Source organism: Protopterus annectens, chromosome 11.part0 (assembly GCF_019279795.1).
Source record: "Protopterus annectens isolate FY-2018-M chromosome 11.part0, PAN1.0, whole genome shotgun sequence".
NCBI classification, from domain to species: Eukaryota; Metazoa; Chordata; order Ceratodontiformes; family Protopteridae; genus Protopterus; species Protopterus annectens.
Genome location: NC_056745.1, coordinates 774,341,722 through 774,360,056, shown reverse-complemented (window position 1 = coordinate 774,360,056; position 18,335 = coordinate 774,341,722). Strand labels below are relative to the sequence as shown.

Sequence of the window (18,335 nt, the reverse complement as noted above, 5' to 3'; positions counted from 1 at the left end):
GTGTAGGGTGGCTTACCCCCCTGCTTACATGTAGTGTAGGGTTGTATAGTTTTTGTGGTGTGGGTAGAATGGTGTGTGTGTGTTGTATGGTGTATGTATGTTCGTGATTGTGTGTTTCGGGATTGTGAGTCGTTCGCCTTTATAGTTTCGAGATACTGAAATTCGAGATTTCAATATTTCAAGATTATAAAGGGGAACTGTCTGAGTATGATGGTGGCAAATGAGATCTGGAGTACTGAGGATGCACAAGGGCATTATGGGTAGAGAGTGGAGCTCAAGAGTTGGATCCAGTATGTGGCCTAGTCGGATCCGAGGGTCGGATCTGAGCCCATGTGCTGAGGAAGAATGAAAATGACAACATCAGATTGAGTTTATAAAACGACTGCCCAGTTTAGAGAATATAACCTCAGAGATCAGGTGTTAGTGATTGTACCTCCATTACAAATAAATTTCTGGCAAACTAACATGGGCCTTTTGAGGTGACTGAAAGAATAAATACAGTGAAATACAAAGTTAAGCAGCCAGAAAAAAAAGAAAAAGCAAACCTGTCATATTAATTTACTGAAACCAACATTTTACAATAAGTTTGCAAACTTCAGTTCATGAAGGAGAGACCAGGGAGTGCCAACCTGAAGTACAGCTAAGTGGAGCCTTATGAAAAATGCAAAAGCAGGAAGTAACAGAATATCTCTTAAGCAAATAAGTAGCGTTTTCAGAAATGCCTGGCAGAACTAAATTGACAGAACATAACGTAATTATAAAACCTGGATGAAAGCTAGAGTAAAACCTTACAGAGTATCAGAGTAATAAAAAAAAACAGCAAGGGAAGAATTTCAAAAGATGCTTAAGCTAGGTGAGATAGAAAAATAACAAAAGTAAATAAGCAAATCACAAATGCTAGTTCCTAAACCTAACAGAAGTTTTAGATTCTGTAATATCTTTAGGAAACTGACTAAAATTTCCACATTTGACAGCTATCTCACGTCCACAATTAATGACCTGATAGAGAACATAAGAAAGGCCAGATATTTACCAAAACTGAACCTGACAAACAGATATTGGCAGATACTATTTATCCCTCTGCCAGAGGAAAAACAGCCTTTGTATCCCATAATGGTGTCTTTCAGCTCATAGCATTGCCATGTGGCTAAATCAGTGCTCCAGCCACCCTTCCTATGCTGATGGATAAAATACTGAAGGCTTATTCCTGATATGCTGCAGCACACCTGGATGACATGGTCATTCATTCAGAGGACTGGGAGTCTCACTTGCCAAAAGTGCAAGCTATGTCAGAATCCATAATACAGACAGGCTTGACTATAGCTGCTAACAAAAGTAAACTTAGTATGGCGAAAGCCAATTACTGAAAGTACCCTATAGGAACAGGGTGGTAAGACTACAACTAAAAAAAGTAGAAGCCATAAAAGAATTAGAGTGCACCCTTGACTGAATGACACATGAAGGCTTCTTTTGGAGAATCTGGGTACAACAGAAAGCAGAAAGTTTAAAATTAATCTGCAACCAGTGCTTACTCTCAAACAAAGCTCACACGAGGGAAAGCTGCTATCAAGGTTTAATGGTCCCTTGAAGCAGACAGAGCATTTAATGAAATAAAAATGATCCTATGTTTTGAATCCATGTAAGTGACTTTTAATTTTATTAAATATTTTATCTTATATACTAATACATCAGAGGTAAGTATGGGGGCAGCGTAACCTCAAGACATTCAAGGTGAGGAGAATCCTGTGTGCTACATCGGGTCTATATTACAACGTCGAACTCACAGGAGTCCGAATGTTGTAATATTGAACCCAAATGTTCGTAATATGAAAACAGCGAAGCCACAGCACAACGATTTTTTTTTCCCAGGGAAAAAAATCGGTGGGCCATTTTCGGGGCTTTGTTATTTCCTCCACTGTGGTGCGATCGCAGAGTTGGTATATTTAAATAGGAGGGGTGTTGAGGGCAAAGCCCCCCCACATTAGTTTAAGTTTAAAGTGTGTTTTTTTTTTGTACCGGAACAGCGATTTTTTTTCCTGGCAAAAAAAAAAAATCGCTGTTCTGTATTTTCGTGACTTTTGGGTTTCGAACATTATGGTTTAATATTACAACGCTCAAACTCCTGTGAGTTTGACGATGTAATATAGACCCTGCTATATCAGCAAAAAGTTGAGTAATCCTGAAAGGAGATATTCAGCCAATGAAAGAATGTGTCTAGCAATAAAGTACACATTTAATGCCCTGAAATAATACTTCTTAGGCAGGCACTTCAAAACTTCAGATTGGTCATGCCACACTGCAAAGGTTTAGTAGACAGACTGATGGAAAATCAAACAAGGGCTACTATCCCTTCTAGACTTTTCAAAACAAAGTAACCCACAGACTCAGTTTACCCTACTGTAATACTGATGAGCTGTCAAGGGTTTACAACACTTTATCATGCCTCCAAAACCCCTGGTTTTGTGCTGGGAGAGGAGTAGCTGTAACATTTCTCATCTAGAAAATGGACCCTGCACCTTTACAATGGGTACCACAGTGTATTACGAAGGAATATTCTCATGGACATGTAGACAGACAATGTTTTGTATTAGTTAGTTAAGAAAGCACTAATTACCAATTAAGGCTATATGAAAAAAGTAACCCAGAGGGCTAGAATTAAAAAGTCAGACCCTCATTTGAGGAGGAGTAGAGGGGAAGACCCCGGAGGTGTGGAGACTCCGGCCAGTCAGAGCAAGGTGTAGAGTTATAGCTGGTGACGTAATGTTGGTGCAGTCTTGGACTTTTACATTCACCCCGTTGAAAAGATATGAGAAACATTACTGTATATAATTCTGAGAAGCTTTTCACTCAGTTTGGATTTTATGCTCAAACTGGTGTGATAAAGCATTTTTATATCTGTGCTACCAGCATCTCCTTGGACTTACAATGCACATAAATACTCCCTCGCACACTTTTGCATGTATGCATGTGTGTGTGTCATATAAAGGGATTGAAACCCACCTGACTATGAGCCGGGTTCAACAACTGAGCAAGGCACTAAAGAAGCTGCCTTAGGTTGACACATGAATGAAAAGGCATTCACTCTGAAAAGAGCCTGTTCACCTCTCTTGGGGGAGGGGATTTAGTGAAAGCATCTCTACTGTCATAGCAGAAGCTAAAGGCAAGAGACATCAGCCTGTTCAGTGGTTGGTGAGGCATTGTGGATAGCACAACTGTGGAAGTGGGTGTGTTGTTGTTGTCTTTCGGCTTTTCTCAGTTAGGGGTCGCCACAGCGGAACTCCGGTCCGCTAATGATTGGCAGTAGATTTACACGAACGCCGAGGTGCCAGCTCGACGTTCAACCTTCAACGAACGCACACCCATTTACGCATGTCTTTCGAACGCCCACCCAACCGCGGGGAGGATATGCAGACTCCACACAGAAGGCACTCCCCACACTCCAGCCAAGAATCAAACGGGAGAACCTCTTGCTGTGAGGCAACAACGCTACCGCTGCACCATTCCCTGGAAAGTGCTCCCACTAAAAGACATCACCCAGTACATTATGGGAACTGGCACATTCAAAAGCTGAGAAAAATATCACCAGACACCCCTAGTATGAGACCCCTTAAGCATCCACTCCTCTCCACAGTCAAGACGTAGCCTGACAGCTACAAAGTATTCATCCCTGGAAGGCTTATCCAACAAAAGATTATGTCAGCGTACACCACAGTATGTGGTGGGAATAAAGCAATGAAGTGTGCTAGGATATCTGATATCAAAAGTGGGTTGAGCCCCAAAAGTCAAACCAAACAAACAAACAAATAAATAACTACATACATACATTTTTGTATGCAAAGTCTAACCTACCTCTTCAAGAACTACTCACAGAAGTAAGTGATGCTTGTAAGAACTGAAGTCAATTACACAAAACATGTAGTTATGCCACAACATTCTAAACGGATTTCATTTCAACTGTGTTCTTACTGGTACCTTATAGACTGTGTTTATAACTGTAATGTTCTAATTGTGTTGCAATATTTTTTTCACTTAGCTTGTAATCAACTTAATCTCTGTGATTGAATGTGCACCTATAATGTGTGGATCTTGTTTTTTTTGCTTATGATTAAGTTTTGTTAATTTTCTCTGGAGCTTTTCTCCCCGGGCCTCCACTGCAGATGGGCTTTCAGCTAGTCAGACCATCCCTGTAAACAAATGCAAACTAATAAATAAATAAAAAATCCTAGTTTATTAATCTTAAACAAGTTCTTGTTAAAGTAAACAGTGTACTTAATTTACTACTACAGTCAGCACAATACCTGGACAGATATGTTGACCATTTGCCTATAACGCCGTCTTGCCGCTGCAAATGCCATCATCAGGCCTCTCTCTATCTGCCGGCTGAAGTTGCAGAACCTCACATCCACATTACCTGGGACAAACTGCAGCACTGGAAAAAAAAACAACATCAGCCGTGGAAAGTTCTACTGGCATGAATGCCAAACTTTTACACAAAAGCTAAAAAACTAGCTACAAAATCCAATTTTATGTCACCATTCCTGTTCAAGGAAAAGGGGGTTATGGTTATTACACCATGCTGTCAATGTCTGACTGAAATACTGTACAGAGATTGGGGTTTGGCATAATGCTTAAGGTGTTTACTTCTCAGACACAAGGTAAAGGGTTTGAGTCTCACCTTTGAAGGGAAATTGCTACGCTTAAAACCCGGAAGGCCAGCTAAACTTAGTGCTTGCCTATAAACCTAAAGAGTGTGGAAAGTAAACACTAATAATGTTCCCATCTACTGTTCTTGTTTTTTTTAAATATCATTTGCAATAAATGCTGACTTTCATGCCTTTACTAAAATAACATAATAGGCAATATTTTTAAATCCATGCAAAAGGTTGTTTAATGTAACATCATAAGGCTTAACTTTCTGAAGCTGGTATGAAAGTGTTGGGAAGTGTCTACCTGCACCGAAAAAGAGCTAGGTATGAACAGTACCACTGAGACCACATGGCTGGTTTGGTAAGGAATGAGCGATGAATTAGAAGTCTTCTAAGTCCTGAAGAGAACAGAGAAATATGCACCTCAGCCAACAGCCCCCCATTACAGACTGTGAAAAATGCCAATAACTTTGTAAGAAATAAAATGAGGAGGTATGAGTACAGTATGGGACAAGCAAGTGGAAAATCCAGCAATGGTCTGTGCTCAAGCAACTAACTGCAAATCTGAAGTCTCCGAGTGCATGCAGAACAAAAGGCAGGGTGAAAAGAAAACTGTCCTCCATCATGCAGTGTTACAGTCACTGTGATACAGATACTCAGTTATCACCTAGTAGCAGAAACAGATGAACAATGCCAGGCACTGGGTTGAGTGCCACAGGATCTGCTGAAGTTCAGCAAAGGCAGAAAACAGGAAGAAAAACATTCCTGATTTAATATTGCAGATTTCAGCTTAGCCATCCATTTTAGGAAGTACTGTCTTAAAACACTGGACTACACTATGCTACATGTTTTGTGAAACAAATAGTAAAACTACCTAACAAATTAGTAAAAGATGCAACTCCTTACTATGTACAGAATAAACGTATCTTACATTATTCCAGACCTCAAGCCCAGGTTCAAGGAGACAGTATACTCACTCCATAACATCAGATGTTCGATACTGGGAATTTAGAGGGCTGTTATTCTTTCATTCATTCATTCAAATCATTAAATCATTCATTCATTCCATCATAAATGTTCTGATTAACTGCTTAATTTAATGCAGCACTGTAGGAGAGTCAAAGCCTATGCCAACATTCAATGGCTGCATGGCACTTAAGCACACCTTGAATGGGGCACCAACCAATCACAGGACATACACATGCAATACACTCACTCACTCACTCACTCTCACATGGTGTGTATGTATATATATATATATATATATATATATATATATATATATATATATATATATATATATATATACACACACACACACACACACACACACACACACCACACACACACACACACACAGACACACACACACACACACACACACACACACACACACACACACACACTTACATAAAATTTTTAAAGGATCACAGTTTTACGTATGACACATATTTGAGACATAGGAGGAAACTGGAACACCCAGCAAACAACACTATGGACACAGGGAGAATGTGTGTAGACTCCCCAAAGAAGGTTCCCCAGTTACGAAACAAAATACAGAAACAAGAATTATGATGCAGCAATGGCAGCCACTGCACTACTACAGCTGTTTCTGCTACAACAATTACTGACAGTAGTAAGGACAGAGAAAGAAAAAGAGCATATTACTGTATTTTTGGTGGAGCAAAAGCAGATAGTGCTTGCTGATCAAAGTAAAAAATTATAGCTTACAGTTTGGTTGTATCTTTCTTTGCATAATACACATAAAAAACAGACATTTGTACAGTTCTGTAAATTGCACTGTTCAATTAAATCAGTTTTGCTGTACTCTTACCTATATAGGTTATATCCTGCAAACTCTTCCAGTTTGTTATACTATGTAACAGTATGCACAGAGGACCAAGTAGCTATCTCTAGAACTTCTAGCGTCCAATCCTTTCCAATATGTCATAAAAAAAGACAAGGATCCTGCTGGAATTGTTTTACAGTGGTAGGAATAACAAAAAGAAATAGCAAGGGACAAACATCAGGAAATTGCCGGGTTTGACATGGGTTGCGATTTCTATCCCATCACAGGAAATATACTGCTGTTCATCTTTCCAAAAAAAAAAAAGGACTTAGTTCTGTCAAGATAACACCTGAGTTGTCAGTGCATATCCAGAGTATGGAGAATCCTTTCTCCCTTGTTTAGAGGTTCCAAAAGGAATAGAGAGAGAACAGACAGCCTGATTCCAAATAAGGTCCAAGACTACTATTGACATGAATGAAGGATTTGTTCTTAAAATATACCTGTCACTATGGAAAACCAAATAGGGTTCATCCACCACGAGAGCTTGCAACTCAAATACTCTCTTGCTAGTGTCAAAGCAATAACTAAAAATTCTTCCAAATCATGAACCAAAAATCAGCCAGATGAGCTGGTTCAAAATGAGACAGATTTAACTTTTCCAGCACAAAGATAATATCCCAGCAAGGTGCCACCTGTATTACACATGATCTTAAATGCAAAACCCCTTTCAAAAACAGATCGATCAAAGTCTTAGAAGAAAGAGTAGTATCCATTGGCAGATGTGTTAAAATGGCCAACAAATATACCTTGCTAAAGGAGTAAGGCAGGCCAGAGGATAATAACTCACATAAATGTCATAGCATATTTTGTGATTGGGCCCAGGCATAGAAAATCTCTTCCACATTTTAATGTATGATTTCCTAGTAACAAGAATTATTGACCTCCTTTAGTCCTGAACATCCTCAGAAACAAGGTGCCTAAAAGGTATAAAATTGAATAATCCAGGCAGTTAGTTGTTCCATAAGAAGGGCGAACCAGTGACTTCCAAGATGACTGCACCCTGATCAACAGCTTAACTTCAGCTCTCCCAGTGTGAAACATAAACTGAGACAAATGAGTGCCATTGAAACTGTTTTTTTTTTTTGGCTAAAATTCAGTTATTGACTATTAAGTACACTGCCTGGATGCCAGCAAAGAAGACATTTGGAAAACCTGAACGAAAATCAACCAGAAAAGGTACAGAGAAAACATTGTCTGGGAAGGATTCTATAGCTGTTAAGAGATGAATTTCAATAATTTAGAGGAAAAATAAATCAAATGTATTCAGAGGTGATTAAAATAAACGAAACACTGCAGGAATACATCAACTCAAATTAGAGAAGGCTGGGAAATATAGAATAAGCTTTAGGTAGCTACTGAGATGAACTGATAAAACTGCTAAAATCAGAAGATGAAATGAAGAAAAACCTGTTTCAAAAAACAGTAGTATTAGAAGACAGAGGGCGCAAAGAAAACCTGAGATATTCTGTGGTACCAGAGAAACTGGAAGGAACACACTGTATTAATTTTATTAAAACGTCTAAGCAAATGGACTAGTGTTTCACAGAAGAATTCATTAATTAAGTGAAAGGGAACGTTGAGTGTATACTTCAAACCTTATGAGAAAGCAGCTGAGACCAGCAGAAAGAGTTGATCCTGACAAAACTGTGGAAGAAGAGTAAAGTGTTTAAAACTAGAGACAGTAGGGTTGCTTGTAGAAAATGATTATTAACTGCACACTAGATAGAAGAGAAGTAAATTTATCCCAGCAATGCACTGTACACAAGGCAGAAGAGACGCAAATTTATCCAAGCAATCAGGGAATGTTGAGAGGCAGCTGTTAGATTCAAGCTACTGTATCCACCTGTCGTCACAGTATGTTGCTTATTCTGGAGGATCAAAGACATTTTTTTTTATGCAGAATAGGCTAAGGAGGAAATAAAAGAGTTTATCTAATATGATGCTAGACAGGGGTCCAGGGAAGTAAATATTGTGGGAAGAAATAGCCAGGGAATTGTTATGGCTAGGCTTGTATAGGCCCTAGGGCCAATAGACTACTACCAACCTACGAACCTATGAAGTGAGTCAGCAAGCAGGAGGGGACTCAGCTTCCCATTCTTCTGGCAGTATGGCTCACAGAGAAATGTTTCAATATTCTAAAGTGTTTGACAGACAGAAAAAAACACAAGTTGACTAGTAGAATCAAGATTACATTGGTCTTGAGACAGAGTCTAATGTTGGGAGATGGAGATGAACAGGCCGAAGAACAGCAACAGTGAAGTTAGGCAGACCATAAAGCATCGATCATATTTGTGAAATATGGTTTTGCAAGGAAAAATGGCTGAAAAACACTGGACTTTTGCTTATTTTGGTAAATTTGTGGGTGGACTGCAGAGCATATACCCCATTTTATGTCATTAATGTTTAGAAAGACACTAAAAGGGGGAAATTACTGGAAATAAAACAGTTTGCTTATTATTAGCATAAAACACTTTGTGATATAAACTTCATGTTACATATAGTAAAGAAGATTTATGTAATGTGCAGTCAGGGGTATTTTAAATGTAGGAAGTCTTTTCAGTGACTGTTGCATGTGTTAGATATATTAAACAAGTACTTTTTTAGTTCTAAGAAATATAGGTTTTGCAGTATAACAAGAGAAAAAAAGCTGGACAAAAGCAAGTTTAATGTTAATATGCTGTGATCTTCAGCTGCTAGGGTGTGGTGTAAAAGTGCTTGCGTTGAGTAAATTATATGTAGAATTAAGATGTTTTCTCTTATTTTTACAAGGGTGAATGATTAGATTAATACCCTTGGCATAACCAGTAAACAAGTGTTTTTGTAGGCAGGAGGGCTTCAAAAATAAGATGGAATGATAAGAGCCAAGAAAGATGTAAATTTTCTTACAACTGCAAGGATATTAGATTGTTTTTTATTTCCATTAGCAAATGTTAAGTGGAAGTCAAGAAGTCTGCAGCTGAAGACGGCTATACATTCTGCTCTGAGTGAAATTTACAAAGATTAATTCCTGAGCAGTTTTCCATGGAGAACACCTGTCAGCAGGAGCAAGAAATTAATCTTGAACATGCTGAGTATTCTTTGCTGAGGGAAATGCAAAATTTAAAGGTACAATGGCAGGCAGTTCAGTGAAAAATAAAGTTTGAAATAAAGTGAATTCTTAATAACTTAATAGAACAGTGTACAGTTTAGTTTTATTTAAAGATATACAGCATTTTCTGAAAGCATACAAACTGCTTTTTCACATCTGGGAAGGGAACAGAAACAGGAAATAGACAGCAATCAGTGTAAGTGGGAACACAGACTGTAACATACTTTTTAGCATGGGTAGCCTTAATTTTAGGTTAGGTAATGCCTATGAGTGCAGCTGTCGAATTCAGGTGATTATTCCTATCTGGAGGGTTAAATTTTATTTTTTGAACATTTACATAGTTTTGTATATTTGTTCTAAGTTAATACGAGATAAGGTGTTTTGAAAATACATTTATTTATTTATTTGAGAGTTTTTATTAAATAAAAAGTCTTGAAAAATGTGACATAGGTTCAAATGGAGATATGACGAAACAACTATACAAAAGATCAGCCTACTAAACATTAGTGTGCGCATGTTCATAGGTTCATAGGTTCACAGGTTCATACTAGGCTATCTGCCCGAGGGCATTTACAAGCCTAGCCCATAGTTTTGTGGCTTACGCCACCCCTTTAGTATGGGGAACTATACCCATTATTTTGCTGTGCCTCTGTCGAGCAGTGACACTGAGGTAATCCCTGGGGTATACAAAAGTTGGAAATACACATTCAAAAAAAAATGTCATGTATAACAGGTGGATACGTGGGAACAGTTTATCAAACTGGCTATGCTACCCATATTATCCCAGAATGTAAATGGCATTACAGGTACAGACAAAAGAAAGAGTACTGGATTAAACTACGAAATGCAGCAGGCAAACAAAAGCGCTGCAGGAGACATGTTTGGAAAGAAATGAGCATGCGAATTTGACAAAGAAAAGCATTTCAGGATGGATATTCAGTACAAAATCAGACAAAGGAAAATTACATTAATTATATTAATTGCTAGAGGGACTACAACAGTCATATATGAGGGGGGAAAGAGAATAATGGTGGATTTGTTGTAGTAAGGGGCTATTGGCAAGGTAGGTGGATCATGCTGACATGTATTTATATTCCACCAAAAACCTCTATTATGGAGCTTAAGAAAATTTTAGCAGAAATAATCAGCTTTCAACAGGAAAAATTATTTATATTTGGGGACTGAAACTTGATTTGAAATAGTCAGGATGCATCAGGGGGCCAATGAATGGAAAATAAAACAAAAGAGGGCAGATTTCTGATGTAATTTATGAAAATATTTGGTATGGAAAGTGCGAATTCAGTAGTAGGAACCTTGACAGAATTTACATATTATTCACCAAGGTACAATAACTGCGCAAGACTAGATTGAAAAAAGAAGTTATGTACTCGCCATAATGTTCCATCTGGGTTGTTACTCTTCATTTGTCTTCAACATGGCACGGATCTGACTTGGTCGCATTTCCAGCATCTGATCCAAGCTCCAAGCTCCTCCCCTATCCATAATGCCCTTGTCTCCCTCCTCCTTTCAGATCGAGTTTGCTGCCCAATCAAGCAACCCAATCTTTTCCAAGATCTCATCTTCATGACAAGGATCTCAATCAAGCAGAGGAGAACAGAAATATACTCAAAAGGTGACCATTCCTCATCTATCCAGACCACCACACAGCCTATACAAGGCAGGGGGAAGGAAGGAGGGATGGTTGAAGACAAATGAAGAGCAACAACTCATATAGAATGTTATGGTGAGTGCATAACCTCTTTATCTGATGTTGTTGCCTTCATTTGCTCTTCAGCCAGTGAGACAGAGTACCCAGCTACTAAACACCTGGGAGGCCCTCATGGAAGGATATTCCAGAGCATGGTGGAGCCAAAGGATGTCCTGTTCTGGATAAAATGTTCAACTTGTAATACGAGATAAAAGTGTGTGAAGAAGCTCGAGTAGCCGCAAAACAAATATCATCTAGAGAAACTCTGGACCAGAAGACAGCTGAAGTAGCCATAGATCTAGTGGAATGCACCTTAACCTGACCTGGCAGAGTTAAACCTCTAGCTGAATACACCAGGGAAATGCTCTGGGAAATCCAATGGACGATGGTAACCTTTGACACTGGTTTCCCTAAAAAGGGCTTAGAATAGGAAATAAAAATTTGGTCAGGCTTACAAAATGCCTTTGTCCTATGAAGGTAAAAACGTAGTTGTCTGTACACATCTAACAAGTGGAGTTTGTATTCTCCCTTATTTTGAAAATTCAGAAAGAAAACTGGAAGATTAATCACTTGATTAATGTTGATTTCCAAAGCTACTTTAGGAAGAAAGGATGGATTAGTACGCAGTGACACCCTGTCCTTATGAAACCAAATAGGGGGGCTTGACTGATAATGCTTGATGCTCCCAGACCCTTTTGCCAGATGTGATAGCAATTAAGAAAGCTGTCTTCCAGGATAGAAACTGTAAGTCCACTGTGGCTGCAGGTTCAAAGGGAGATGAGACCAAAGCCTGCAGAACTAGCGTGAGATCCCAAGGAGGAGTTGTGTCCTTAATCGGAGGCCAAAGTAAAAAGGTGCTTTTCAAAAAGGCTTTACAAAGCTTAGAAGAAGCTAGAGAAGCCATAGTGTCACCTACATGAAAGTTAGCTACAGCTACCAGTTGAACCTTGATCCTAGAAGAACTGGCACATTGCTGAAAAATATTTGCTAAAAAATCTAAAACCACCTGAACTGGAGCAGTGAATGGGTCCAGGTCATGTTCAGCGGCCCAAATAGAAAAACATTTCCACTCACTGGAATAAATCTTCTTAGTAGAAGATCTGTGAGCCGCCACGAAAAATTATTTTGACCGGTGAGGATAAACTGAGAGTCCTGACAATCATGCAAATTTTGAAGGTAATGATACTCAATGCTAGAAGTCTAAACCTCAAAATGCAATCTCTCGAGGCACACCTAAAAATGGAGAACATCGACATCTGTGCAGTAACTAAGACCTGGTTCAAGGCTCCAGAGAGCACCCCTGCTATACCAGGCTACAGCTCTTACCATACTTTTTGGCCATCAAACCAGGACCGAAACACTAAAGGTGGAGGAGTGTCCATATTTACCAAGAATATTCACACCACCAGGCTAGTTGCCCAACACAATGCATCTGAAATTCTCCAGGTGCAACTAACACTAGGTAAGACTGCAATCCAAATTGTAGCTTGCTACAGATCCCCCATCATTCCCCAAGATTCTCACTACACCTTTCTAAACATACTGGAAACTATTAAGATACAACCAAACACCCTAATACTGGGTGATTTCAACTACCCTGACATTAACTGGGAAAACTACTCGTGTACCAACACCTTTGCCCAACGGTTCTTGGAATTCATAAATTCCAACGCCCTGGATCAACTAATCCATAGTCCCACCAGGGGCTCCACTATCCTAGACCTGGTCATTACCAACATGGGAAATCGATGCTCCACACCTATGGTCATCCCCTCGTTGGTCAAGTCGGACCATAAGCTAATCACCCTTAACATCCACATCCCACCCCCACCCCCCAGTAAGGAAACCTCCATAAAAAACTTCTCCAAAGCCAACTACATGCTACTCAAGTCAGAAGTGACAAACTTCATGACACCCATGCAGACAGGAACTGAAAGTTTGACTGCTGAATCCTACACTAAGGCACTGTACGAGCACATCCACTCATGCATGAATTGTGCCATCCCAAATAGAACCAAGATGCTCTCCTCCAAAAAAAGGAAGCCAATCTGGTGGTCCCCTGCCATAAACAAACTTTACAACAAAATGAAGAAACTGTTGCAGAAAAGAGGAAAATCCCAGGATGCAAAAAACTCCCTTAACAGCCTCAGTAAAAAGCTGAGATCCCTCATAAAATCCTCCAAAGCTAGCTATGAAAATAAAATTGCCAAAGATTCCAAAGATAACCACAAAGCATTCTATAACTATGTCAATAATCTAAATGGCAATGCTCAGATCTGCTCTGAGCTACAACAGAATAACATTAAATATACTGATCCCAAAGATATTGCCAATATCCTGGCAGATCGATTCAGTACCAATTTCACCTCTCTCTCACCCCCTAAATGGACCATCTCAATACTGGAAGATTGCCAAATTCTGGCAATAATGGCAACACAGGTAAAAAATGCACTCTCCAAAGTTAAGAATACAGCATCCATGGGACCAAATAACATCCCGGGCTGTGTATTACATGAACTACAAAATGAACTGGCACCTCACCTAAGTGTCATGTTTAATCATAGCCTCACCTCAGGCTTCATGCCCACTGAGTGGCGCACAGCTACAGTTATCCCACTCCACAAGGGGAGGATCCACCTTGTATCCCGGGAACTACCGTCCCATCAGTCTGACGAGCCTGATCTGCACGGCCATGGAATGTATTATCATGGAACTTATAAACAAAGACATTGGCAACCTTCAAACACTTGACCCCACCCAGTTTGGGTTCGTGAAGGGCCAATCTTGTCTCCTCAACCTGATTGACTTCTTCGAATCAGTCTCCAGAGCCGTGGACGAGGGTAAGGCAGTCCACACAGCATATCTGGACCTCAACAAGGCCTTTGACACCATCCCCCACTCTGGAATCATAGATAGACTTACTAAGTTGGGCATTAATTAATCCCTGCATCACTCGATGGGTTGCCAACTGGCTTATTGAGAGAAGCCACATTGTAAAAGTAGCCGACTCCAAATCCAGCTCCAGACAAGTGACAAGTGGAGTAACTCAGGGTTCAGTCCTGGGACCACTCTTGTTTGGCATCTACTTCTCTGAAGTACAGGCCAACACTAAGGGACTCTGGCTAACAAAGTTAACAGATGAATGCAAACTGGGAGTCATTATTGAATCACCAAATGATGTGGATACTCTACAAAAGGGCCTTACAGAAACAGATGCTTGGTGCCAGAGCCATGGGCTCAAGCTCAATGCCAAGAAATGTATAGTTATCCCTTTTGGGAAAAACCCCATACCTGTGAATTACCACATAGGTGGCAGTACACTAAACACCGAAAGTGTGATAAGTGATTTAGGGACACAGGTGGACAGCGGTCTCAACTTCGATAACCACATCGCCACAACAGTCAGGAAATTGTTCTATTTGGCACACCTCATCACTAAGGGCTTTTCATCCAGGAAAAAGGAGGTCATTGTCCCACTGTACTCACCCTCATTAGACCCATTATAGAATACAACGTCCCGTTTGGTATGTACCTCTCAAGACATCTGCAACAACTGGAAAGGCCGCAGAAATACCTCACTAAAAGAATCACAGGCCTAAAGCAGAAGCCCTACGTTGACCACCTTAAAAAACCTCCAGCTATACTCTGTTGCATATTGTCTACTCAGAGGTGATCTCTGCTTAACATACAAGGCCATGTCAAACCCAGAGCTGTTGGACATGCTACACTTAAAGAAATCCCAATCCCACAGAGCCACTAGCTGCAGGGATCTAAACCTTGTCATCTTATGAACATGAATCTTATGTCTTATGACCCTATGAATCACAATAAACAAAACATGCTGGAGGGAAAGGTTCTTGACCCAGAGACTCCCCAGACTCTGGAATAGACTGTCCATACATGTCAAGCAGAGCGCCTCTTTGGCCCTCTTCAAAAGGAACCTTGACGACTGGATGGGAGAAAGGAAATTCACCCTGGGGATCACGTCAGTCACCCTGCTAGACAGGGGTCCAGGGAAGTAAATAGTGTGGGAAGAAATAGCCAAGGAATTGTTATGGCTAGGCTTGTATAGACCCTAGTGCCGATAGCCTAGTACCAACCTATGAACCTATGGGAACTGGAGCAACCAAGCAGTGAGCTTCAGACTGACCAGGTCTGGATGGGGATACCTGAGGGAAGAGAGATGAGATCCAGAATTGGATCTAACATCCAGGGCGGGCACATAACCTGAGAACCACAGAGAATGGGACCATACTTGGTGAGGCCAGAATGGGGCAATGAGGAAGTCAATTACCCGATAGAAGCTTAGAGCAGTGGATCACGATGCATGGCAAAAGAGATCTGAAGGGAGAAGGGAGACAGGGGCATTATGGGTAGGGGAGGAGCTTGGAGCTTGGATCAGATACTGGAACGGAGGCCAAGTCGGATCCCACAGATCTGAGTACCCACAGATTGAAGAGCAAATTAAGGCAACATCTTCAAATTTGTATTTTAAAGGAACATTTGCATTTAATTGAAAACTTTGATATACATCCAATAATTATTCTGATCATGCAGCAATAAAAACTAAGATAAAAATCCTTTCCCACCTACCTGTTAAAAAGAGGGGAATTTAAGGAATGGGTAGTAGAAATGATTTGAGCATTATTAGGGAAGATAGAAATGTCTTCAGACGTTATAACCAGTGAGTGGGATAAAACAAAAATGAAGTTTTAGAAAAGGGTAGAAATAAAAGAGAATGAGACATGGGTAAGAACTAATAGAAATTACTTAGAGGGGTTGACAAAGTTTAAAGTATTTCAGAATAAGGGCAATCTCACAGAACAAGAAGAGGTGCAAGAGTGCTAAAGAGAAAATAAAGCTGTATCTAGAAAATATGCATGAGTTTAGAAAGATTGCTGTTAAGCATTTTTTTTAATAATAACTCTACAGCACAAAAGCTTGTACCACAACAATGTAGGCAGCAGAAAGTAGAAAGGGTTGTTGCCAAACTTGGGGAGTCTATATCATGAAAAATAACCAGAGATCCTGTAGAGGTTTTAGAGACATTTCAAAACTTTTAAGAACATTTGTATAAAGCAGAGAAATGTGGAAATCAAGAAAGAGCTCACATGGAAATATTTATGGAAGGTTTATTATGCTAAGGTCAGAGGTAGATGAAGCCCAGCAACTAACAATTAAGATAAAAGGGGATGAGATAAAAATAATGATGTCTAATCAATCTTCACAAAAGTTTCCAAGTACAAATGGCATTCTTGTGGAAGTTTGGAAGTTAGGATGGAAGAAAGTGATAAAGATCTGGAAGATTTTGTTTAACAGTATTTAAAAGGAGGGGAAGCACCAATATCTTGGAAAGAAAGCTGTGGCAGCTGTTTTACCTAAGTAAGGTAAAGATCCATCAGACCCAGCTTCATACAGACTTATTTCAATTTCAAACCATGGTCATAAAGTGTTTATGTCTATATTAGCTAAAAGAATGGGAAAGGTGTTGCCAGAATTCATAGATACAGATCGATGTGGTTTTGTTGAGGGGAGGCTAACATCTGACAACATTAATAGAACAAAGATAGTCCTCACTAGAAACAGAATGTAAGAAAATACCACTGTTATTGTGAGTCTTGATATAAAGAAAGCATTCAACAGAGTACGTTGAGATTTTATAAGTAAGGCAATGGAAGCATTTGCATTCCCTGATACTATAATAAGGCTAATTTGGAGGATATATGAAGTGTCTGAGGCAAGAATTAAAGTGGGAGGGTTCCTCTCTGATATGTTGTGTTTGAACAGAGGGACCAGGCAAGGGTGTATTCTTCCCCTTTCTTATCTGCTGTAGATTAGGAGCCACTGGCAAAGAAAACAACTCAGAAGTACAAGGATATAACTGGTATGGTAATCAAGAAAAGTTGGGTTTGTTTGGAGATGATTTATTTATTTGCTTTTGTTTACCAGGAAAATCCATTTAGGAATTGAAATGCCCATTTTCGCTTGATGCCCAGGGAGAAAAGCTCCAAAACAGGGACAGAAATATATTCTTGGCAATTCAAAATAAAAATGGTCAACAAACATCATTTACAAAATATTTCAAAGCAAACAGTCACCAGACATTATTTACAAAGCTTATCAGATTACGTTTTCAAGATATTCTGAGTAGAATCAAAAATAATGTATTAATACATTTGTATAGTATCCATATTGGACAATAGTTAAAACTGCATACTTCAAACTGCAGGTGTGGTACAGTTACACAGTTTATTAGTTGCCAGGTTATACTTTAGGGCAAATATGAATTGTTGTAGGTTATTTAAAAGCCTGTTGTGGTTTGGAAGTTTATTGTTTATTCCACGCCTTGGAGATGGTGACAAGGAATAGCAGGTCACTCTAATAATTATTAGATTTATTAGAAAAAGTTAGTTTACGTTCTGAGGATCTTAGGGTTCTATTTGGTACATGCCACTGGATGAAATTTGATGAGGGTGTTTTAAGTGAATGATGAAATATTTCTGTGTGCTGTGAGTAGATGGGAGAGGGTAATATGCTGAAGAAGTTCAAGCCAGTTGAGAGTACTGAGTGCTGTGCAGTGATGGAAGTGGTTTGGGAGGCTGCAGATGGATTTGCAAATTTTGTGTAGGTGCTTTCTAGTTTGTGTCTGGAGGAAAATTTCAGATTTGTGAATATTGCTCAGGCATGCAGAAGGGTAGGAAGGACAATGGAGGTGGCAACTATTTTTTTTAATATAACCACTTAGTAGGCGCTTTGCTCTGTAAAGAGAGCCTAGTTTGCAGTGTGCCTTTGTGACCGCAGTGTCGTGTGCAGATCAAATTTTAACTTGTTATCAATGATAGCTACTACTAATTTTGTGTTGATGACATTTCAAATGCTGTGTTGTTTGAGGAGACAATATTAAGGTTGGTGTTCTTTTGATTTTCATTTTTAGGAAGGAGTAAGATGAATTTGGTTTTGTTGGGGATTATGAGCAACTGAAATTTAATTAGCCAGTTTTCTATAGAGGTAAAAGCTTCCTGTGTGATGGTTACTAAGGTGGAA

The 18,335-nt window shown here is 39.5% G+C and overlaps 1 protein-coding gene across 5 annotated transcripts in view; it reads right to left on the bottom strand.

The window, feature by feature from the left end:
* The window catches only part of KIAA1549 (KIAA1549 ortholog), a 2,575,340-nt gene that overhangs the window by 1,590,843 nt on the left and 966,162 nt on the right, over nucleotides 1–18,335 (bottom strand). For all 5 annotated transcript variants that reach the window (XM_044088205.1, XM_044088206.1, XM_044088207.1 and 2 more), the window contains exon 5: nucleotides 4,299–4,429. In XM_044088205.1, the coding sequence (XP_043944140.1) occupies nucleotides 4,299–4,429 (131 nt within the window). The remainder of the gene's footprint in view (nucleotides 1–4,298; nucleotides 4,430–18,335) is intronic.